The following is a 22,298-nucleotide window of genomic DNA, read 5'->3' on the forward strand; positions in this document are numbered from 1 at the left end:
GAGGCGCGTGAAGTGGACGTGAACGCAGTCCCAATCGAACAGGCTGCCTCGACGTTCACTGTGCCACCACAAGCGTAAAAGAAGCATACGATATCTGATACGATACGCGTTTATGCGATGGGCTTGTGAGAAAAGAATTTGTCCATTAAGGGGCAGTGAAGTGACCCTCCAGCAAAATGACGACCCCGCCAACCCTCACGAACTACCAGTCGATCCTCCAAACCTTCACCGACTTTCTCACCGTCGCAATACACACGATCCTCTACGAGCGGGCTCTATACCCCTCCAATACGTTCATATCAACCCGCAAGTACAACTTTCCAGTCCGCCAAAACCGACATCCAAAGGTGTGCGCTTGGATCAATGACGCCGTCTCCAATGTCTCGACTCTCATGCTCAAAGGCACGGTCCGACGCGTTGTGGTCGTGATTTACAACCAGGATTTGGAAGTGATGGAGCGTTATCTATTCGATGTTGAGAGATTTCCTGTAGTGGATCCTAAGGAAGCTTTGACGGAGTTTGAAGCAAGAGAGGGTCAAGGGGAGATGAAGATTAGTATTACGGACGTGGAAGAACAACTGAGAGCTACGATCCGGAGGTTGACATACGCCTGTAGCAAGATGGGACCCCTACCTGAAGGGTGTACATATACGGTTGCAGTGGAATTGAGGGATAAGGCGGATCCGCCAATTGGGGTAGGTTCATGAAATATTGAGGTAGAGAGACAGGTACTGATGTTCCATAGCATCCGCAGCCCTGGATCCCATCAGAGCCGAGCCTCCAGACAGGAGAGAAGGGCTCCAGTGAGAATATTGGGAGCGATTTGGGAGGCGTGAAGAGTACGCCGGTACGGTTGGTCGAAGCTGGGGAATTCATCCTTGAGACATGGGTGGAAGAAGGAAGAGCAAAATATCACGATGGTGGAGACTGAACGAATCTCACGACAATGAATCCAACGATGCGGAGCGGTACGGCCAATTCTCGAAAAACGACAGGCAGGGTTATAGAGCGGTCGAGCATTCCAGTCAGAGAGGCAAGAATTGGCCCGCGGTGGAAGAAGAATTGATAGGGATACTCATGAGAGATGGCACCAGAAGGAACGAGGGAATTCTTCGAATCTATGACAACTTAGATGTTGAATTGAGTTGTCCCCTCAGTTACAAATCTCCCCTGCTCGCAGTCGGTTCTCATCTCTGTCTCCAGACTTGGGCCTGGTATCTATACCCTCCCACCAAAGCACGTTCCTCGGCATCCCATCCTTCAAATTACCTTTCATGATCGGACGCCTCTTCTCCAAAAACGCCTTAAACCCCCCTTTTTTGTCCTCTTTGTCATGCAACTCCCACATCAACTCCGAAGCCAGCAGATGAACTCCCTCCGCCAATCCCGGATTTCTCCACATCATCTGACGCATTAGACACGTACTCGCCATCGAGGTCTGCGCTATTATCTGCTCTGCCAAGTCCAAAAAACGAGGAAGCACTTTTTGAGGGGAAGGGAGCAGTTCAGAGAAGAGATCACCAAATTGAGGCGATGAAGCGGAAGAGTCGAGCCAGTGGTGGTGAGGTATGAGGCACGTGAATGCCCCATGAGATGGGGAGAAAGAATGAAGACGCGGCTTCCATTACCACGCCGCGTTGAGAGAAAACGAAGATTATTTTTGCTCCTTTCCATTCGAGGTGGATGGTCATTGGAAGAGTCATCGTTATTCCTTTCTGCGACTTTCGTTAGTGAGGAAAGGAGCTTAAAGTGAAGAATACTCCAATGGCTGGCCCCTGAATCGCTGCTATAGTTGGCTTTCGATATCTGTGGATAGCAAGTGCGACTCTTCCACCCCTATTTCTTTTCGTTAGCGACTACAATTCATTTCTCTGTTCTCTAATGGCAGTTCCACTGAGCACGTGTCAACTTTTCAGAACTTCCCCATCTCTATGCTCTTTCCCTGCAATTCCTTCAGTTCTCTCAAGTCCAATTCCCAAATCAGTACCTGCATAAAAGTTATTTCCTTTACTAGTTATAGTAATGGCCTTTACTCTGTTATCCTGATCCAGCGTATTGAATGCTCGGACGAGATCATGTTCCATGACTGAGGTGAACACATTGTTCTTCTCGATTCTGGGCATTCTGATGATGGCCACTGGGGTGGCAGTCGATGAGGAATCAGGACGGTGCAAGAGTGTGATTTGTGAGAGGACTATTGGGGTTGAGTATGAGCGTGGCGGGGCAGGGGGGACAACTATTTTGGGTTTCATATGTCATTAATCCTCTGGAACAAGGGGGCGGTTAAGTTGGAATATCAAAATCATTGGTCGGCCATCGCAAGCATGAATTCTGTTTTGTCAATGAAGTTATCGAGGGTATCGAGGAGGGGTGCAGTTGTCGTAAACTTGAGGCTGCTGGCCTCGGCACAGCCCTCGGGAATAGCCTTGCAGCCCCGCCTTTGTCACACAAGAGTAACATCTTTTGCAAACCACTTCCATATAATCCACGACTGCGGATTGTTTCAAGCATCAATTCATCTGCGTTTCGACTGCCGTGTGCATAGCTCATTGGAATCGCTTTCCCCATCGACGGATTCAATCACCGTTTTGAGGACTTCAAGTGGCATCGAGACCAGCTTTCATCACTACGCTCTATCTTGCGCATCACAATCGAAAAGTGGCTTTCATTTGAAGGAACCTTCGTCTCGCCTGTCCTAATTTCTCTATGCTCTTGTTGTCAAGATCATTGTATCTTTACCCCTTTCTTCCAAGGTCAGCCTTGTCTTAGCCTTGCAGCGCCACCGCGGCCATGACATCATGACCCCCGTTTCCTCTCTACGGTCCCCAGACTTCCTTTCTACTCATTATTCCATTCAATAATTATTCCCCCTTTGTAACTAACAAGCCTCCAATCATAATTCATCCAAAATCTCAGCACAAAACGCAAGGTCACCCTCCATGCTTGGTGGTCACGTTCAATATGCTAAAGGCTACACGGAAGAGACAAGTGAGATCCTCAGAACATCAAACCATTGCGTACTTGGGTTCAATAAATTGATACCGAGACAGTTGGCAACGTGACGGGATCAAAGGAGTGGCAGGAGAACGGGAAGAAGGATACACAGGAGGGAATCAACGAGATGAAAGTACGGTTTCCCACTTTTTAATCTTGCTTCCAGGGGTTTTTTCCCTAGGGTATTTGATTGCTGACCCTGGGCCAAACAGGCAGCGAACGCAGCGAAGGCCTCGGAACCTGCAGCAAGCGGTATTGGCGGACGAGTTGAGGAGCTGGCTGGAAAAGCGGCGGGTTGTGAGGGTATGGAGAAGGAAGGATTGGAAAGACAGGAGAAGGCAAATTGATATAGGATGTAAAGCTAGGGATTACAAGTCCACTCTATACACTTGCGTGTGTTCTTTATATCAATTGTTAACCTGGCCGGGAAATTTGTGGATCCATTTCAGTGTTGCACAACTTGGGAAAGTGCCAGCGAGCCATTGTCAACAATGTCATCCGGTTACAAAATAGCTTGGAAGGGTTTATTCCATACTCTTCTGCGTCCCATGGTTTCAGGAATCTTTGATGCTTACCCGACGCTCAAGATTATTATAGGTATTGCGGGGAGGGATTGCCATCTATGCTGAGGAAGATTGATCAGCAGATGAGGCATTTCGTTCTGCTGGCGGGCGAAGACGACGATGGAGGTGAATTAGGAGGACTTTTAGGTTACGACGAGGGGTGTGCAGGATAATTGGACGCCGATGGAGACTTTGAGGAGTGTGGTAGAGGATCGAGTCATGTTTAGTGCGGATTGTCAGTCCTACAGTAGGATGATTTAGAGATGACGGTTTGGTTTGGTAGGGTGCAGTTGACTGGGAGGACGAAGAGGAAGAAGAGGAAGATTGGGTGTGAAAATGCGAGGGCGTTGTTGGGGCGTCCAGCCTATAGAAAGTGACGGAGAACAAGTTTTGCACTTTCTCGCCCCACTTTTCTCAAATTTGTTAGTAGGCAGCTCCCGAAACGATCCCCCTTTTCGATAAGCGAGGTTCGATAGCACTTCAAAAGTTCGGAACAAGAACGACTATCGGCTCAAAAAGGAGTATAACTTCAGTATAACTTCAGAATCTCAAAATAATTGAAACCGAATTCCAATTAATTCTAAGTATCCCTTTAGCTGATTGCAGATGAAGAATCAACAAATTATATGGGGTGATGCGGGGTTAATATTACCTGTTTCTGGTGTTCTACGGCAGTAAAATGCTGGCAATACTGCTGCTGTTGAACCGGCTGGTTGGGAGAGTTCAAGCCACCGCACAGGCTCCTTTGTGCCTTATCTCTCTTCTTTTCTTCTTTTCGATTCCATCATCTTACCGCCCCAGCTGCTGCCTAGTGTCTTGGCGGGGATGCGGCTGAGAGACAAAACGTCGGGACTTCCTGCTACTGGAGTGTTCTGTTAACCTGACTCAATTCTACGGACATCTGTACAGACTGTTTCTCCTGTCCCCATTTCCAAGTTCGTGTGGCGATGGAGCGAAAACGAGATACAATGAAAGCCAGATTGAAAAAGTTTGTCAGGGTGTCAACCGGCAGTAGTGCTCCCTATCGATACAAGTCACTCTCTCTCGACGACTCAATTCGCGTGCTCGAGCTCAAGCCTGCAGCCTCCCCTCAAATCCCGATTCACTGCAGCTTGACGGAGATCAAATTATCTCCGAAGGCTCAATATGAAGCTTTGTCGTACGTTTGGGGCCCAGATGAATTTCCTGAGACCTTGAATCTCCCCGACGGGCACCTCAAGATCACAAAAAATCTCGCATCAGCATTGAGAAGCCTCCGGATGACCAACAGGCCGAGGATTCTTTGGGTTGACGCCGTGTGTATCAATCAATCTGACGACATAGAGAAAGGATCTCAAGTTGGGAGGATGGCAAGCGTCTACAAGAACGCTTCTGGAGTCATTGCTTGGCTAGGAGATGATTCAAAAGAAACCCCTGTTGCCATGGAAGCTATCGTAGCTCTGTCTCAAACTGCAAAGGACCTGGGTCTAGGTACCTCGGTGGCAGGCCAAAGAGATATCCTCGTTGCCGCGTTACGCCAAAGAACCATCACACTGGCTACAGTAGTGGACTTCGGGGGGACCGCACAAAGAGCCAACTTCTCGCTCCTGTACGGGAATGACTGGTTCACTCGCATGTGGATTGTCCAAGAAGCGTTGCTGGCAACTCGTTTGACTTTTTACCGCGGCTCGAAGTCTCTATCGTGGGAAGATTTTGAGCGTGTCATGATCCTCCTTCACACGAGAAAAGACGCAATTCATTTATCAGTGCCAAACGCGGACTCATTCCTCAAGCACGCATGGAACCTCGTTCTAGTACGAGACCACTATCAACACTCCTCTCAGCGGAAGGTAGACGGGAGATTCGACTTTGCGTATTACATGACTCAACTGAGACGAAGAGACTGCAAGGATGAACGCGATCGTCTCTATGCTTTGAAGTCTCTAATACCGGAGAGCAGTGATTTGGCCATCACGCCAGACTACAAGAAATCTGACGTCGAAGTCTTTACAGATCTCGCACTCCAACAATTACAACATGGCCATATCGAAATCCTCTATCAAGCAGGTCTCTGTCGCAACTTGGCAAGTATTTTTCATGCTATACATCTACTACCATCTGGTGCTCTCATGGCGGCGCCTGTTCCAACATGGGTCCCCGACTACCGCAAAAAGGTTACCTACGTAGGCTGGCAGCCCTTCTTCGGTGACAATTCGACTTTCCTCCCAAATCCCACCACAACACCTGCCTGCACATCTTCTCCCGACAATCCTTGGAGGCTCACCACACGGTGCGCATTTTTGGATGTCGTCAGGTTCGCTCTTCCCCTTCCATTTGTCCACGATGACAACCTACGAGCGGACCACCCCAAAATATTCTTCATGATCCGCGAAGTGCTAAAGGAGCTTTATACGACCTATATGGCGGTCCTCGGTTCACAACCTTATCTAAATGAGGAAGATCTATCGTCGGCATTCGCGCAAGCTCTTATGGGCGGCGGCACATCAGAGAAATATAGGGAGTCATTCAAGTCCGGGGTTGATGATGAAGTGCCATCTCCTCTCCAGGTATGGAAGGAATACGAAAAACAATGTCTGTCTGAGGAAGGACAGCTGTACCAAGAAATGCTGAGGGAGGTTGAATCTACTGAGCCAGCGAAACGTGTCAATAGGATTCATCAGGAGTGGTACCAGAATAGCAAGAACTCTCACGGGGCATGGGAACTCACCCATTATCTAAAGGTGGTCTTTCGGTATCATGTCTCCTTTATGACGAAGAAAGGATACATAGGTCTAGCACCACTCGGAACGAAAAAGGATACGGATGTTGTTGTGTTCGTAGATAGTTTGAAAGTTCCGTTTATACTCAGAAATGTAAGAGGAGCGGACTGGAACTTGGTGGGGCCGTGTTATGTACATGGGATTACGGACACGGAGGCTGCGAGGTCAGGGGCAGGGATGACCTTTCATATTATCTAGATAGGAGGCGAGAGACGAAAGAGATAGAGTTGTCTGATAATGCCATATTATCCCCCCCTTTACAGTTAGCAAGGTATGTAGAACACTTCAAAATTTCGAAATAAGAAGGGTCCTTATCTCTATGTAAAACTTGACTTCGGGCTTTGCAAGTATTGAATATGAAATCCAGATAATTGTAAGAGTCGGGGTTTATGTGTAACAGTTGAAAATAAGCGAGGTAGTTTCCACACCATGGCACATGCTAGGCCATGTCATCCAGGCTCGGTGATGCCGTGCGAGATCGATCCTGGCTCGTATTAGTTAATACTATTAGAACCAAGGGCCGCATAAGCAGGTGTAAATGCAAAGAGTAAAAGCAAGACTTCGGTAGAAATCTATATAAGATATATTTTTGAAATCTTGGAGGGGTCCCGGCTCCGGACCCCCTCTAGGTAACAAAGCTACACAAGAGAAAGTATTCCTTTAGAAGAGGAGAGTATTTATTCTTGGGGAATGGCCCCTCAAAGCCTTCCCTCTAAGGAAAGCAAGAAGTAAAAAAGGTAAGAAGGGTATTTAGTCTGGATTATTACGTGATACCAATCACGTGGCAATACCTCACGTGACTTTTGTATAGCTAGTGCTTAAAATCTGCTCGTTCGGTCGGGCTCACCTGGGTTCTCGCTTAGCACGCTTACCAGGTGAGGGAGGGCAATACGTAAAAACCAGCAATGCGCAAATCACCGCAAAAATTAGCATGGGGAAATTTGACCCCGCCCCTCCCCCCACCACAACCACGGATTTTTGGCTCTAAATTTTAGAGGGTAGAAGTTTCAGTATTAAGAAACTATTCCCACTTCTTAACGAGTTATTAATTGCGTACCGTTGCTCCCCGTGCAATCATACACAGTAACACAAACGTCTTTAGAATTGGTAATCTATTATATTTTCATCATGAACCGTAGCGTAGAGCACCAGACTTAAGCATCTCCAACTCCTTCACTCCTCTGTTTTCACCTCACTTGAGCTTTTCAGTGGAATCTTGTGTAACCTGCTGCCCCCGGTCGTGCCTCTCCACTTCGAGCGAGCAGAGCAAGCCCCACAATGCACAAGAGAGGCATGCATGGACAATGCCCGCCATCGTAACTGAGTTTTATTGGTCCTCTCAATCTTCGACATGCTCCGCAGCACACTCGTAATGCAACCTCGCGATGCAAGCTAGGGTTCCAGCCGCTATTCGTTGCTATAAGACTTATTCCCAGCTACCGAGCTACCTTGCTTCGAAGTCACAAGGTCATCTCAACGCCTTCAATTGCACCAGCAATGTTTTCATCTCACTTACGTAGCTAGAGTCGTTGACGATGCTAAATTATTCTCTAGCAATTCTTTTCCTTGGGCTGCTTTTGGGGGTAAAATCGGACCCAGGGACATCCCGGAGCCCTTCACACAATGGTCCGGCTGGGGAGGTAACTATCACAACAATGCATGGGCTAGTCAAAACAGACAGATTTCCTCCTCCAACATCAAGTCTGCCATAGCCTCATGCAATGTCTCATACCACATTGGCGTCAGTGCAACACCAGTGGTCTTTGGAAACACCGTCTATTATCCGACTTAGAATGGCTCCTTTGCCGCCCTCGATTATGTCTCCTGCCGAATTCTCTAGCAAGTCAACGTCACGGACATTATTGAAAACTATGCTTCGTTTATTACCATTCCATTTGGTCCCCATCCTGTGTCACGCACGAGTCCGCAAATTGAAGGTAATATTCTTTTCTTCGGAACCCTCAACACGCGCTGGCGTTGCAGTCAATCGCCTGACGGGCGTACTCCTCTCCACCATCCAGATTAATCGACCGACATCCCATGGCAGTCGTGATGATGTCTCCAAAATTCTTTGACGGCATGCTGTTCATCGGGGCTTCGAGTGTGGAAGAGAACCTCACTCTCCAACCCACTTACCCCTGTTGCTCGTTCGTTGGAAACATGCTTGCGCTGGCCTTCGATGGCAAGGAATTCCACGTTCTCTGGAACATCCCGATGATACCAGAAGCTCAAGCGCTCTAGGCTGGTCTGGAGCTGCTCTGTGGGGCAGCCAACCAGCAATTGACACCAACCGTCGTCAGGTCTTCGTTGCAACCGGGAACTCCTACTCCCTTCCCGAAGTGATCATCCAATGTCAACACGACACTCAAAACATCGCGGCCGTTGTTCAGGGCCTCGTCCCTGATTCTTGTCTCCCAGCGGATATCTGGCAAGAATCAGTGCTCGCCATTGACATTGACCTCGGAATCATGAACTGGGTCCACCAACTTCCACCTCTTGATGCTTATTCCGCCGGTTGCGGATTCCCAGGCATAAGGCCTCCAAACATAACTTTATGTCCAGAGGTCCCAGGACTGGATACTAGTTTCGCCATGGCTCCTGCGTTTGTACTTGGATCTTCATCCACGCCTTATGGTAAGGATACGTTGGTGATAGGACAGAAGAATGGGAATCTTACGCCATGTCTGCACAAGCTGGGACAATTTTCTGGACAACGGTCACGAGCCCGGATGGCATTGGAGGTGGCTTGAGCTGGGGGTTAGCGGTCGTTGATAGTCGGGTATACTTCGTTGCCACGAACTCTGGTGAAGAGACGTGGAGAATGCAGCCTTCGAACGAGGTGACGAACAGAAGTGCCTATGGAGCTGCATCGCTCTTGACTGGAGCCTTGTTGTGGGAAGTTGCTGTCCTGGCGAATGGTGTGGCTTATGGATATCCTAGTGTTGGAGATTTGGTGATTGTGGGGAGGACGGGCAGTGATCCAAATGGGACGCGAATTATGATGCGACTCAGGGGGGACTAGTGGCGACTGACAAGGCAACAGGGGTTGTGCTGCTGGATCATTGGTTGAGTAAGAATTTTCATAGAGGTGTTGCTATTCAAGACCGGTATATACTTTTTGGGACGGGGTACTGGGGTTTCGGTTCCCCAGGAGATGCTCCGGGGGCGATCAATGTAATGCGAGTTGGATAGTGAGGTTGTGAATAATGTCAGAATTCAACAATGAAAACAAAATTGCAAGTGTGAGGCAGAGGAGGTAAACAAACGTGCAACAAAACTTTCGGATATGGCGTGAATCTGAGCAGAAGGGGTCCATGACTTGAAAGGGACTTTGGGCGAGTTGTCAATAGCATTTCATAGAAAATGAGCGCTTCTTGTAATGGGAAAGTGACTATGGGCGTTGAGCACTTCTCAATGTTTAGCGAGGTCTCTGGGATTAACTTTGAAAGCTTGAGCTGATTCTTGGTCTTACGCAATTGCTATCGCAGCTGTTTTGGTCATCCCTGCATCGGAAAAGCCAACGCATTGGTGAACCGTCGGAAAGAGGATTGGAAACGCTCTGGACTTCATTTGAAGTGCATTACCCTCCTAGGTGGAGTTTACGGGCTGCACCAGAGAAGCAGCTTCGACACGACACCTCAGAAGCTCATCTCCGACGGCCGTCCATCGACAAAGAGGGCTACCAATTCCCAACATGAATTTGGACCTGAGCACGACGTGGTAACTCCAAATCATGGGAGTCGTAAGATCATGTCTGCTCAAGGTGCATACTCGCAACGCGAACAAGACTTCGGGTTTTCCGTTATGGAGTGACGTCTTCAGCCCTTCTTTTCCATCCTACTTTTCGCAAACTTCTCATGCCATTTGTTGACCTTGGGTGGAGCTTTTCCTTCTTGGAGTATCAACTCAATTGTATCCTCAATCTTCGCAATTGCCGTAACTGATGGCACAGGAATGAACATGTTTGCATCGTCTGCTTCAGTAGGACCAGTTGATGAAGGTTTTAACACCAAAATTGGATTAGAGGTGTTCTTTTGTCGCATCTGATATCTCTTCTCGCCATAGGAGAGGATTGCGTAGCCCGGGGTTGTTTCGGTAGATGCAGAGGAAGTGACAGTCAATCTGCAGAACACTTTAGCCTGGTTGACGGCAGAAGGAGGGGATGAGCACACATCGGTGGGTTGTCGGATTCCAGGAGAGCTAGCAGCTCAGGGGGAAGCTCCAGCAGCTTGAATGCTTGCTGGCGATGGCTCGATGAGAATGGAATGTCGGTGGTGTATTGTGTTCCCATCTTGCTCTCCCAGAATGCCTCTGTGAAGCGTCCTGGTCTACAATATCCCGATATGCACCTCAAGGGGTGAGTTGTATGACGGTTGTTTCGTGTTGAATGGAATGGCGGGGTTGAAGAAAATCGCGTGTTGACAGGGCTCGAAATCCAGCCAATCATCGCGTTGAGACTCCCTGCCTTGTCCTCAAAAAATATTCTCCGAAGGACTTGCCCAAAGATAAAGAAGGGTCCCACGCTGAGGAGAGACTTTAGTTCGACAAGTCCATCCTGGAGGCTGCAGCTGCAGAAGCACCATCGAGTTCTGTGTGCCCGAACGACTGGTCCGGCTGGTTCATGCAGCTTCAACGAAAAACACGGTACCGCTCGACGCGTCAACTTGTTTTTCTTGAAAGCTTTCCCACCCAACCAGATGTTCTACCACAAAAGAAACGCAGCGTCCAACGACACAGAATTCGACACCCACGCCAATTGATCCGTCATCCCCGAGGCTTCATCGTCATGAAGGGCGAGGCCCATTGACCGACCCGGACTAGCCATCGACGACAAACTCAAAATGGTTCGAGTCACCGACGAGCTGACCTTGTCGCGAGACCAAGTCAGTCTCTACCACACCACCGACCCGTACTTAGGCAATCTGCCTGTCTTCGCCTTCCACGGCCCCTCCACGACCTCCAATTCCACCCTCAACAGCTCCCGAATCCAAATCCACTTCTTTACTGCTGCTGGATTTCAAAGCTACGCACGCATTACCATCTCTCCGAACTCGCACTTCTACCAATCGGTGAACCACCTTCCACGAGACAAGCAAGGAGATGAAATATGTCGGGGGCTCGCGTTTGGACTCTTGAAATACTTCAAGGAGTTGCCAGAGGTTGTCAAAACTGGCCTGATCTTCCAATCCACGAATTCTCGTGGAAAGAGACCTGGCTCGGCTCCTACACTCTTCGGAGAACAACATGCGGCAGATTTGGCGAGCTCTATGGTTAAGGTGGAGAACATTGGGGAGGTCATTCAAGACATTGAGTCTGCCTTGCGTCCGCAGAACATCAACCATCTTGATATCGACCTCGTGCTTCCACCAGGCTCGATTGTCCCAGTGAAGGAAGAAGAAATTGAAGAACACAACGAAGACGAGGAACTTCCGGATCCGACTTTGAAGCAATATGGCGCTTACTCTCCGCTGATCAAGCTCTTCGGCGAAGTCACGTTTCTACCCACGTCAAAGCTACGACGCGCTCCCTCGAGGCCGACTTCCGTCAACCGTTCGAGGTCTTTTCTCAAGGACCAGAAGTTGTCCCTACGCCGAGAGATGGGTGAATTGGTAGATACAGAGGAGAGATATGTCATCAAGATGCACGAGCTGGTCAATCATATGGCTGACGACTTCCGAGTGAAGGCAAAGAATCGAGAATTTGGCAGTTTCAGCCCATCGGAGCAAGATCTCGAAAAACTCTTCCCTCGGTGTCTTGACAGAATTCTGCGGATCAACTCTGCCTTCTTAGCCGATATTCGGAAAGTTATGGATGAGACAGAGGAGGATGCTATGCGTGATCTTGAAGCCCCCATTGTCAGCTCTACTGGTTCAAGATACGGCGGTACTGGTCGCTTGAAGGATCCCACCGGAGCACTTGCATTTGCCAAAGTTCTTCTTGAGTGGTTCCCCCAGTTCTCGGATTGTTACCAAGAGTATATTCGAGCTAGTCAGGACTTTCCACAAATTATCACTTCGTTCATGAGGCAGCCTTCGAGTTTTAGAGAACGAGTTCAGCAAACTGGCGAGCAACGACTTCGATCAGCTGTGATTGAGCCTGTTCAGCGCTTGCCACGGTACAGTCTCTTCATTGATAACATTGTCAACTATCTACCCGTACTTCACCCGGCATTGCAGCCTTTGCTCAAAGCTAGGGATATCATCACATCCATTTGTTCACTGGACCCGCCAACAACAGACAAGTCTCAGGTTGTCAATAGACTTCGGAATTTGATCGACTCATGGCCGTCATCATTGCACCCCCAAGGTCGACTTATCACCGCTGTCGATTTCGTAGAGCTCGCAGCTCCTTTCCACCCCGCAACCAATGGCAATGTTAGGGAGGGGATATTTCTGCTGTTTGCGGACTGTGTTGTTCTGTTGAAGAAAGCTGGAGAATGCAATCTTTCAGCAAGAGGTCTTATGGCAGAAGTCGATAAGCCATCTGCTGCCACCATGATGGCATCTGTGACTGCTGCTGCAGGCGGACAGAAGAGGGCCTACGAGCTTACATTCTGTGGTTGGCATGTTCTAGGCGATGCTCGCTTCACGATGTCTGATGATGGCCGCACTGTTGCAATGGTATCGTTGCATGAATTGAAGGACCCAGCAACAGGTCGGGAGAGGACGTCTCCAGCGGCCACTATCCGGAACTTTCTATTACAAACTGCATATGACGGAAAGGCGTTGAAGTTTACTGAAGAGATCACTAAAGCTAGAGTGGAGGGCAGATTTTCGGAGGCTGAACGAGAGATAGAGAAGTGGTGCTTGAGGTCCATCAAGTTGCAAGCCGTAGAAGTCACACTCCATACCGCAATATTTGAGGAGGGTATTGACACCTTGATCGAAGGCCGAAAGGAGCCAGCATCCATCCGCATAGTCATCGACCACGAGAGAGGCACCAAGGGTGCACCAGTAGGCCACTACGGTGTTGACATTGTCGCCAATGTGAAAGTGATGGGGGGTGGGTTGAAATATAGACTCGAAGTTAGCGGGCTCAATGAGAAAGTTTTCGTGGACGAGGTTGTTGTAGAGCATCTGTTGCCCACCTTCACAAAGAGAGGTATATTCTCACCACCGCTGAAATGTTCAAGCCTGACTGATATCTAATAGCAAACGACTTACTTCGAGTACAATATGTTATAAGCAACCCAGCCCTCGCAGCACCCTTCACCTCATTCCATTCGAAGATTCTCAAGTCGATTCGCGTTGTTGCTGAAGGCGATAAATCGAAATCCTTCCGTCCACCCTCACCAGTCAAGCTGCTTTCAAGTTTCCTCAGTAGTGGTTTCAATAGTTCAACAACCTCCCTCAGCCACTCCGCATCTCTCTCCTCAAAGCAGCAAAGAACTCCGGTTATAGGCAACGTTCCCTCACTGCCGCTATTGTCGAGAAACAATAGCGCACATTCCATCCAGGACGTCGATTTCAGAAGCAGTCTTCGTACCGGAGACGAAAAGCCCACCAATCCTCTAGTCCGACTTGAAGAGACTTTCACTGGCTATATTGCAGCTCTCCAAGTTCGAAAGGGTAACGTCATTGGGAGAGTGCTGAGAAGTCGCGGAATGGCGGACGAACTGGCCATCAATGCTGTATACAACACATTCATCGAGAATCCTTTCGATCAGCGGACTGCTTCCGAAGTCTCATTCGATGTCCTGTTTGTTGCCTTCGAGAAATACTTGCGGATGGCATGGAAAGATCAGATGGGTCAAGTCATGTCGGTGGCGACTTTGGATGCATTGCAAGACAGAGCTTTGAAGATGTTCCCTGGAGACTTCGCCGATTACGTCAAGATGGTCTTTGGTGAGATGGCACCGCAAAATCGACGAGCCTTCATTGCTATCATCAAACTGTTAGCAGATCTTCTCGATGGTTGTGGAAATGATGGGGACCGAGGTGCTTTAACAGCTGCGTTTGCAGAGCTGCTGGTAATTGACGGCCAGCCTCATGACTACATCAACCTGCTGGATCGTATGGTAGAGGACCAAGAGCGACTCTTTGAGGATATAGGTCCAGGCGCTGTAAATGGTTCTGGTTCTGGTAATGGCTCCGTCTTCGGGTCAGTTTCTGGTGGTCGATCGAATCACTCTGCCACTGGTTCACTGACATCGAATGCATCATCTTTGCGGAAGAGATTTGCCGATACCTTGCTCAGGCAGAACAGCACCAAGGATAATGACCGTCCCTCAGTCTGGCGAACCTTGAGCAAGAGCAGCCGCAGTATTGCCACTGGAGAATCCATGACTTCTTCAAGTCTTTCAAAGGTCTCCCTCAATCGCTCAAGATCAATCGAGTCTCCACATAGGCGACCTGCTTCGCGGGATCGGCCTACGGTTATGGGCGCTTTTGATGAGCGGCCTTCCAGCTCGCAGGGTCCTGTCAACAAACTCATTACGATCGGTGAATCCCCGCCTCCGGATGAGAAGGACACTGCCCAATCACTCAAGAAGAAGAGACGAAGCTCTCTTTCTGATTTGAAATCTTTGATGGCACAAGCAACTCTCAGTGGGAGCTCTCCATCACCCTCACCACTCCGCGGACTAAAGCTCAACACATCTCCACGAACTCCATCACCAACAAAGATTCCTGTCGCTGGTGGAATTATGGACAGAAATCGGCCTGCGTTGTACAGCACAGGCTCACCGAATCAGAAGGAGAATTTACCATTGAACTCTTCTGCGCCCAGGAATATTGGCAATCTGACTGAACGACCACAGAACATCATGTCGACCCCTGACACGATAGTGGTCAAGGATCTTTGGTCTGGCGGAGCAAAAAGCCACCAAAAGACCGCATCACTCTCATCCAACATCCCCACCCTCCGCGGCCGAGGACCCTCGGCATCCCGACCCACAAGCAGCCCAGGCAAACACTCACCCCAAAAGCTGCGACTACAATCCCCGGCCAAGCTACGCGAGCGTCTCCAAAACGAAGCTAAAGCAATCAATGAAGCCGAAGCCTCCCTACAAAACGAGCTTTCAAAAATTGGCGAAGAAATGGCCAAGTTAAACGCCAGCTCCAACTCCCCAACCCGTTCCACGGACCTGCAAAAGCTCTCCGGCGCCATCACAGCCCTCGAGACCCGTATCCCGGAAATCGTCAAAGACCTGACCACCCGCAACGACGCCGTCAAGTCTGATCTCGAGAAAAGCCTGCAGGCATGCGAGTTCAAGGTCAAGGGGCTGGATCAGCTGTACAAAGAGAGCAGCGCGGAGAACGAGCTGCTGTATGAAAAGTTCAATGCCGAGCTAGGGAAGATTGTGCGTGCGTTAAGGGGCAAGGGCAAGGAGGAGAAAGAAGATTTGGTTGCGAAGGCGAAGGAGGGCAGTGAGGAGACGGCGAGGGTCAAGAAGGAGAATGCGAGGTTGAAGAGGGAGGTTTTGACGCTACGGACGCTGTTGAAGGGGAATGAATGCTTGGCGTGTGTTGGTGCTGGTGCTGTGGTCTTCGAGGGAATTAAGAAGGCGCAGAAAGGAGGAGAGATATGAGTGTTTTGTGAGAGTCACTTATCGGAGGTTGTTTCAGCGGGCGTTTCGAGCATGCATGGTGTTTGTTTGTTTGTCTGTTTGTTTAGGTATGAGATCCGATCCACTGCTTATAAGGATGAAGTGTGGGGTATTGTACAGTACGTTACGAAAGCAACGGAGGAAGGAGAACGGCGTGTACGTACTGTATGTACAGACAGCAAGCACAAATGAATGAATGATGATCAACAAGAACCCCTTTTTGGATCTTAGCATCACGTGCTGTCGTGAGTCACCCCTTCATACTCGATTCTCGCGACTCACCACTCAACCTCAAGAAACAAATCAATCAATTAAGCGGAATGGCTTCTAATCCTCCACTTCCGATTCCAGAATCGGTCAATCTCGTACTCCAGCAAGCGAAGGCGCAGAATCAACGCCTAGTCCTCTTAACCTGCGGCATATCAGGCTCGGGAAAATCCTCACTCGCCCTTTCCATCGTGGAGCAATACCCGAATTTCGTAAGATTGAGCATTGACAAGTATATTTTTGAGAATCACGGGGTGTATGGGAGAGATTATACAGAGGATGGGTATGAGGGGTTGCAGGAGGAGGCACACGAGAGGCTCGAGGGGGAGCTGGGGAACTTGATGATAGCGGGCGAGAAGGGGGTTGGGGGTGGGGAGAGAGATGTGGTTGTTGATTTGAGTTTTTGGAGGAAGGAGGAGCGGGGGTGGTGGAGGGGGAGGGTGACGGAGCTGGGGAAGGGGAAGTACGGGGTTGTGTTGGTGGTTTTCAGGGGGAGTGAGGAGGTGCTGTGGGAGAGGATTAGAGGGAGAGAGGAGAGGTGGAAGGGAGAGGGGTTGGGTGAGGGAAGGCCGGTTGGAAGGGAGCTATTGGGGCAGTTCGTGAGACGGTTCGAGTGGCCGGATGGAGAGGGGGGGATTGTTGTTGATGTTGTTTAGAGTGGTGACTGGGCTACAGGCGGGAGGAATGTGGACGAGAAGGAAAGAAAGGGGCTCAATCAGGTCGGATTCGCCCTCACGAGATGAGTATTACGAGGCTTTTAGTGCTTACATTCATTTTGTTCTTAGATTTCTAGTTACATTGAGAGGACCTGTTGACCATTTTAGAAAACCGTCGAGCGGTAGTTAGGTTTGGCCGAGTGTCTCGACGTTGGAAGAGATTTATTTAATTTGCGGCGTCCAGAGATAGCAAAGTCTATGCTATGCTTAGGGTCTGTCAGGCGGAACAGCAGCCGATCGTGGGGTTGCACTGCCTCGAAGGGAATCCAAGAGGCACAAATCATATTAACACATCTACGAATCTCGGAGTTTGCTTTCACTTCAAAAGATACGAGGCGAAGACGCCCGAAACAAAGAAGCTCCAGGTTAATTCTAACATCTAAGAGAAGTTTAGGTACAAATTTCCGAGAACCTGGACTTGGGGCAGCCAAACAGAGGACACTCCGGCTTATCCGCACCGCATCCGACTTCTCAATTAATTTAATTAAGTGAGATACAACGCAACGCGGAATAGAGGCATTTCTTGTTTAGATTATCATTTGAGCAAAGTCTCCTTGCATGACTACGATTGGTATCAATTGTGCCCAACATCAACAAACTCCTTTATCATTTCGGCGCCGCACCCGACCTCCCCACCAAGCAATCAGCTTCACCAATCCTCAAAGAGGGAGTTTCCAGCGCCCTTTCCGCATGGCCACGGTATAACAAAAAGGCTTATGAGCCTTGTATTACAAACCAGGGGCATCGTTTACCCGCAAATTCCCAATCCGGAACATAAATCTCCGCCCAATTTTCCCGAGCCGGTTGAACCAACTGGGTTCGACAATTCAGCCTCTCGAGACGAGGACCGGAAATATATTATATTGGGTGAGTATATGGGAAATGAAAATGGCGATATTGCGTCGTTGGGAAGTATTCGGATGGTCATGAGCTAGGCACGGAGAATATAGAATAAGGGCGACGTGGGGCCCTATTTTCTGACCTGGAGAAGTACGAGACGAAAGACCTCCGTTTGCTCAGGTAGGAATATTGTGACGAAGACGTACGAGCAACGGAAATACCAAAAATGCAGTTCTCATCCGCGATTGTCGTCATCGCCCTTTCCGCGGTGGCAAGCACGGGCCAATTCATTTGCTTGGGCATGGCAGGAACTTCATATTTCGGGGGTTGTTGCCAGACAATCGATTCCCACACCCAAGGTCAAAATTGTAAGAGCAGATATCACTTCTGATTTCCACTACAGTCTGAGTAAAAAAATGCAGGCACTATTGCAGCACTGGGCATGATTACCGCGTTCACAGACAAGAACGGCACCACGAGTTCCGTACAACAATATCTATGCTCAGTTGCAGACAAGCCAGAAATAGCTTGCTGTCATCGCAGTACTTTGTATTTGGTATATTGCACCCTCGCTGATTTTAGGTGATCTTGGAGGTGGGCAGGAACAGGCTGACGGGGGGAAAGGTCCATGATCATCCACCGCTGATTTGTACCAACCAAACGAGTGTCGCGTAGGAGATTGAATTGAGGAGGGGAAGACGGTATACAAGAAATTTGGTCAAAGACAAAAGGGCTTTTTTCAATTGGTAGAAACATGTGATTTGGTTGTGCCGATTGGGTGTTACTCGAGCAGACTCTGCTCGGCAAAGGGTTCCGCCATCGAGGGGTTCGAAACCAATTTTCACATGTCCTCGTTTGAAGAAAGCTTGTATATTAAATTTACTATTTAATGCCTAGTTTCTGATTCCCGGGCAGAGAAGGTTGCGGGCTCATTCATTCCATCCTCCCTCTTGATTTCCATCCCGTGAGTTCGAGACGCAGCGATGTCTCGGTCGGTCGGTCGGTCAGTCTTTGGTTCGCTTTTGTCGCCAATTATATTTGAGGTGAAAAGCTTTTCCACAATGCCGAAAAAAGCAAGAGCGCTATCAGACACTTCTACATATTTCTTGGGAAGCGGGGATTTGGTCAACAGCTCTGAAGTGTTTGGGAGAACTGTACTCCTTCGGGCATCTTCTTCTACTCGCCGAATTGAAAGTCTAACGGTAGGGAGACTGACTTGCAGGAGACCAACATATGACAAGAAGCGACGCAAAGTTTCTTTGGTACGAAGGAAATACTTAGATACATCGAATACATCGTAACGATTGTGCGAGTTCGGAGTTTGCGGCTAGGTTGATGCTCAGGGTCTAAAGCTGAGTCATTGAATCGAGCTGATTTCCAAGCATCGGCATTATGAATCTTGGGAGGAAGACCCATGTAGAGTATTTATGTCATGTATTATTGGTGGGACAGTAGCATAGCGAGGGATCGACACTTCACCAAGTTTCCTGGCCCGAGGACTTGCCTGGCTGCCTTGACACTATGAGTACACAGTCACCTCGCGGAAAGTTAAAACTTATCTTCTTAATCAACAGTCTGGAAATGAGCATGACTTAGTTTGCATGCATATCATTTAGTAATCTTACTGAACTCATTAATACTAAGATCGGAGTAGAACAGGAGTATGAGCGCAGAGGACTGCGGTACAGTGGAAATGTGTATAGACTCGAGTTACTTCGAACTACCTTCTGCCCCACCTCATGTACTCTTGGAACCTTAACTAAGACCATCCTGCCAAGCTCACCCCGCCCGTCGCCGAACTGCCCCACGAAAGTGGAGAGCCGTAGGGATGACCCTTCGAGGTTGGCGCCTCGTTTGTGGCGGAGTCCCTCGCATCCCAACGATTGGCCTGCATCCACGACCTCAAGGCTGAGGCTGAGATGGCTGCATCCATTGCAAGGGGCGAACGCAACCATTATCGCGAGGCTGACGATGAGTGGGGGTGAAAGCCATCTGAGAATTGCCCGGCCGTTGCCTTAATCATATAATTGCAGATGCAGGTACCAAGGCTGGAAACTCAACATCAGTCGGTCTCGAAGACCAATCACTACTCGAGCAATTGTCGAATCACTGCTTTCACTCTTCCTCACTGGTAGGATGTTGAAAGGTGCAGGCCTTCATTGTTGGACAGTTGAAGAATCAGGTCTCGTTGTCAGGCACTTGAAAGATGCAGGAACATAGGCTGCGAACTTTGGAAGCTCGCCGTCAATTTGTCCTCGAAAATCACGGATTGTCGAATCATTCTGCAAGATCATGAATTGTCGAATCACGGCTGTCATGATTTCTCATTGGAAGGCTTTTGAAAGATGCAGCTATCCGATTTAAATCCATTCGTGCTTCAATCTAGCCCTAATCTATTAAACCATCACACGCGTGAGCTCCAAGAACCTCTAGAGAACAGTCCGAGCACAAGGCATCTAATAATGCACCGTATTTACGCCTCATTTCGCCGATATGTGCAGACCGCTGATCCCGAAATTGACATAGTGTAGATTCAACGAGCGATGGAAACCAAACTTCAAGCGTATGAGTCGCAGTTTCCTCCATATGCGTTCGCCTGAGCCGCCAGCTACCGGCCTCCCGTGCTTCCCTGTTGTCCAGAGCCACCCTGCTGTCCTCCTTGGCCGCCCTTCGACTGTCCAGAATTGTAGGTCTCCTGGGGAAAAGAATCAGTAAATGCCCGGACATGGAACGCGAAGGTAGGCTTCTCACAGGCTTCACTCTTTTACCTGTATGCACAAAACCTCCTAATGTAGGCCCGCGGTGTCCGGCTCCTGCCTTTGGATCCGGTCAGTCGTTGCCAGAAGACCAGCAGATTTGCACCTACCTGTGGCCCATAAAAACCCACTACCGGCATAACCTGTCCGCTTGGAGGCATCTCTGAGAGGTTTGAGTCGGGATCGTGTGGGGTGAAGGGATTGTTTGCTTGCGTTGGCTTCTCCTCTCGCAGATTCGTGGTGGAGTGCCTTCCGAGTCGGTTTCTCTGACGTCGGTGTCGTTGGAGCACAAAAAACGGGAATTCACCAAGCTTAGCAATCTTTGTGGGGCCATGACTCCTCACGCCAATGCCAGTGCCAGGGTCAGTGCCGGTGCCAGTGCCAGCGCCTCAGGACCTGCGGCATTGTGGAGCACAGGCAGAGGAACAGGCGAATAATGGCTGGCCAGTCGGAATTCGTCGTAGCTCCATCATTGCTCTTTTGAGGACGCTGCCAGTGAGCCATACCACACACGAGGCGCAAAAATCACTCTTTCCTCCCCCCTCTCCCACCTCTCCCCCCCTCCCAAGAATAAGTAATTGCTAGCGTATATATTTTGGGTATAGGTGCGGGCATGGATCCAGGGTGTTTAGCCAGTGAGAAAGTGCCTTTCAAGTTGGCTGAGAGCCACTGCCAGGGCAGAAAGCCTTCTTCAACCTTCTGCCAGTTAGCTGTACCTTTGGATTGATACACAGACCGATTTTTTTGCCCCGTGCAAGACGGCCGAGTAGGACCAAACCACTCAGAAATCGTGTCCCATCGAAAACTGGGGCAGTGGAGGCCACTAGCAATTATTCTTGTGGAGGGGAGGGGGGCGGGCGACGGGGAGTACTCCGTACAACGTATTGTTTTCGCGCGTTACGGTACGCGAGCCACCCAGCGTGGCAGAAAGTTCGGCGCACAGAGGCAGTGACGAACAGACGCGGTCGAGGATTGCAGGGCGGCAGTACTGGGCAGTAGTGGGTGCACTGGGTGCAGTGTGTGCAGTGGGCTGCAACGTGCTGCAGTAGCTGCAGTAGCTGCAGAGGGCCCGCAGATGGGCACCCATAGGCTGCAACGGCGGGCCTGGATGCGCCCCCGATCGCACGGCGAGTGGCCGTCCACGGCGCCGGGCTCGGCCAGAAACAGCGGCTTGTGGAACGGCGGGTTGAGTCGAACTGCCGAGTTGGCGAGCCGGGTTGCTGTTTCCGTGCGTGCTGCTGCCGCTGCCACCAAAACTGGCTCTACTACCCACAGTGGCGTTCTTGGGCCCCTGATTTGTTGAGGCATTGTTGCTTCCGCCGCTCCGCTAGACCCTGGCAGGCTTGGCCAGTTTCCCATGCCAAGCCATGCCAAGCCAAGCCAAGCCAGGCCAGGGTCATCGCTCCCCACTCACCCAAACCTCCCCCCCCCCCCAACTTCAAAACCTTCCACATGCCCAATTATTATGGTCCATGACTGATGTCGAAGAAAGTTGATGTGGCTGGATTTCCGAGCTCTTGGGACAACAAAACTCGCTGCAGCGAAGAAAAGGCTTGGCCCGGCTCAAAATCTGTTGCTCGACTCTCATCGGTGCTTGGTGCAAGCCGCAAATTGGTGGACGACAGAAATTTCCGTCTTCGTGCGCAAGGCCGATTTGGCTGTTCGGACGGCTCGATGTTTTCTGGACTTGCCTGAAGGGCGTCCGGGAGCGGCCACAGGATAGAAACGAGGGCGAACTGGGAACACGACCTCTCGTCGTTTTGGATGGATTGAATGGCGACGAAGTGAGATGTCGGTTGCCTCGTGCTGTGACTTCGGAACGGCCGGCTCTCAAGGAGTGAAGCTTTCAAGCTGGC

General features: G+C 49.8%; 9 protein-coding genes across 9 annotated transcripts; 6 read left to right on the forward strand and 3 right to left on the reverse strand.

Annotated features, from left to right (window-relative positions):
- Window positions 1-176: 176 nt before the first annotated feature.
- On the forward strand, window positions 177-931 carry K444DRAFT_627380 (DNA-binding protein; the record flags this gene model as incomplete). Its single annotated transcript, XM_024882791.1, has 2 exons — window positions 177-695; window positions 746-931. The coding sequence occupies 2 exons, from the start codon at window positions 177-179 to the stop codon at window positions 929-931; spliced, it is 705 nt and encodes a 234-aa protein (XP_024739351.1).
- On the reverse strand, window positions 797-2,252 carry K444DRAFT_717116 (ClpP/crotonase; the record flags this gene model as incomplete). Its single annotated transcript, XM_024888397.1, has 4 exons — window positions 797-1,424; window positions 1,522-1,715; window positions 1,761-1,856; window positions 1,920-2,252. 4 exons carry the CDS (start codon window positions 2,250-2,252, stop codon window positions 1,154-1,156), a joined length of 894 nt encoding a protein of 297 aa, XP_024739352.1. The 3' UTR covers window positions 797-1,153.
- A 669-nt stretch (window positions 2,253-2,921) lies between these two features.
- K444DRAFT_557505 (uncharacterized protein) lies at window positions 2,922-3,429 on the forward strand. The gene is made up of 3 exons (XM_024876786.1): window positions 2,922-2,988; window positions 3,051-3,127; window positions 3,207-3,429. Exons 1-3 carry the CDS (start codon window positions 2,940-2,942, stop codon window positions 3,339-3,341), a joined length of 261 nt encoding a protein of 86 aa, XP_024739353.1. The 5' UTR covers window positions 2,922-2,939; the 3' UTR covers window positions 3,342-3,429.
- Window positions 3,430-4,525: 1,096 nt separating this feature from the next.
- Window positions 4,526-4,981, forward strand: K444DRAFT_524908 (uncharacterized protein; the record flags this gene model as incomplete). Its single annotated transcript, XM_024874396.1, has 1 exon — window positions 4,526-4,981. A coding segment is annotated over one exon (456 nt), but the record flags the coding sequence as incomplete, so codon positions are not given.
- Window positions 4,982-7,594: 2,613 nt separating this feature from the next.
- On the forward strand, window positions 7,595-9,599 carry K444DRAFT_651542 (uncharacterized protein; the record flags this gene model as incomplete). Its single annotated transcript, XM_024885716.1, has 7 exons — window positions 7,595-7,632; window positions 7,916-8,090; window positions 8,157-8,253; window positions 8,364-8,463; window positions 8,550-8,950; window positions 8,980-9,155; window positions 9,329-9,599. 7 exons carry the CDS (start codon window positions 7,595-7,597, stop codon window positions 9,506-9,508), a joined length of 1,167 nt encoding a protein of 388 aa, XP_024739355.1. The 3' UTR covers window positions 9,509-9,599.
- Window positions 9,600-9,696: 97 nt separating this feature from the next.
- Window positions 9,697-10,689, reverse strand: K444DRAFT_610504 (uncharacterized protein). The gene is made up of 2 exons (XM_024879764.1): window positions 10,489-10,689; window positions 9,697-10,438 (listed from the first exon to the last, which is right to left on the reverse strand). Exons 1-2 carry the CDS (start codon window positions 10,605-10,607, stop codon window positions 10,135-10,137), a joined length of 423 nt encoding a protein of 140 aa, XP_024739356.1. The 5' UTR covers window positions 10,608-10,689; the 3' UTR covers window positions 9,697-10,134.
- A 149-nt stretch (window positions 10,690-10,838) lies between these two features.
- Window positions 10,839-16,075, forward strand: K444DRAFT_661613 (uncharacterized protein). Its single transcript, XM_024886610.1, has 2 exons — window positions 10,839-13,417; window positions 13,468-16,075. Exons 1-2 carry the CDS (start codon window positions 11,158-11,160, stop codon window positions 15,843-15,845), a joined length of 4,638 nt encoding a protein of 1,545 aa, XP_024739357.1. The 5' UTR covers window positions 10,839-11,157; the 3' UTR covers window positions 15,846-16,075.
- Window positions 15,915-16,915, forward strand: K444DRAFT_342246 (uncharacterized protein). Its single transcript, XM_024872038.1, has 3 exons — window positions 15,915-16,108; window positions 16,215-16,446; window positions 16,699-16,915. Exons 1-3 carry the CDS (start codon window positions 16,060-16,062, stop codon window positions 16,784-16,786), a joined length of 369 nt encoding a protein of 122 aa, XP_024739358.1. The 5' UTR covers window positions 15,915-16,059; the 3' UTR covers window positions 16,787-16,915.
- Window positions 16,916-19,972: 3,057 nt separating this feature from the next.
- Window positions 19,973-20,887, reverse strand: K444DRAFT_610510 (uncharacterized protein). Its single transcript, XM_024879765.1, has 3 exons — window positions 20,553-20,887; window positions 20,438-20,503; window positions 19,973-20,381 (listed from the first exon to the last, which is right to left on the reverse strand). The coding sequence occupies exons 1-3, from the start codon at window positions 20,601-20,603 to the stop codon at window positions 20,295-20,297; spliced, it is 204 nt and encodes a 67-aa protein (XP_024739359.1). The 5' UTR covers window positions 20,604-20,887; the 3' UTR covers window positions 19,973-20,294.
- Between the last annotated feature and the right edge of the window lie 1,411 nt (window positions 20,888-22,298).

Source organism: Hyaloscypha bicolor (assembly GCF_002865645.1).
Source record: "Hyaloscypha bicolor E unplaced genomic scaffold K444scaffold_53, whole genome shotgun sequence".
In the NCBI taxonomy this organism is placed as follows: Eukaryota; Fungi; Ascomycota; class Leotiomycetes; order Helotiales; family Hyaloscyphaceae; genus Hyaloscypha; species Hyaloscypha bicolor.

Coding starts and splice junctions, on each gene's coding strand:
- K444DRAFT_557505 (XM_024876786.1), top strand. CDS start 2,940: ATGCTTGGTGGTCACGTTCAATATGCTAAAGGCTACACGGAAGAGACA. Junction 2,989..3,050: donor AGGCTACACGGAAGAGACAA/GTGAGATCCTCA, acceptor ATACCGAGACAG/TTGGCAACGTGACGGGATCA. Junction 3,128..3,206: donor AGGGAATCAACGAGATGAAA/GTACGGTTTCCC, acceptor TGGGCCAAACAG/GCAGCGAACGCAGCGAAGGC.
- K444DRAFT_610504 (XM_024879764.1), bottom strand. CDS start 10,607: ATGGGAACACAATACACCACCGACATTCCATTCTCATCGAGCCATCGC. Junction 10,439..10,488: donor GAATCCGACAACCCACCGAT/GTGTGCTCATCC, acceptor AGTGTTCTGCAG/ATTGACTGTCACTTCCTCTG.
- K444DRAFT_661613 (XM_024886610.1), top strand. CDS start 11,158: ATGGTTCGAGTCACCGACGAGCTGACCTTGTCGCGAGACCAAGTCAGT. Junction 13,418..13,467: donor GCCCACCTTCACAAAGAGAG/GTATATTCTCAC, acceptor GATATCTAATAG/CAAACGACTTACTTCGAGTA.
- K444DRAFT_342246 (XM_024872038.1), top strand. CDS start 16,060: ATGATGATCAACAAGAACCCCTTTTTGGATCTTAGCATCACGTGCTGT. Junction 16,109..16,214: donor TCTTAGCATCACGTGCTGTC/GTGAGTCACCCC, acceptor TTCCGATTCCAG/AATCGGTCAATCTCGTACTC. Junction 16,447..16,698: donor CAGGAGGAGGCACACGAGAG/GCTCGAGGGGGA, acceptor GGGTGAGGGAAG/GCCGGTTGGAAGGGAGCTAT.
- K444DRAFT_610510 (XM_024879765.1), bottom strand. CDS start 20,603: ATGCCTCCAAGCGGACAGGTTATGCCGGTAGTGGGTTTTTATGGGCCA. Junction 20,504..20,552: donor TGGGTTTTTATGGGCCACAG/GTAGGTGCAAAT, acceptor CCGGATCCAAAG/GCAGGAGCCGGACACCGCGG. Junction 20,382..20,437: donor CAGGTAAAAGAGTGAAGCCT/GTGAGAAGCCTA, acceptor TCTTTTCCCCAG/GAGACCTACAATTCTGGACA.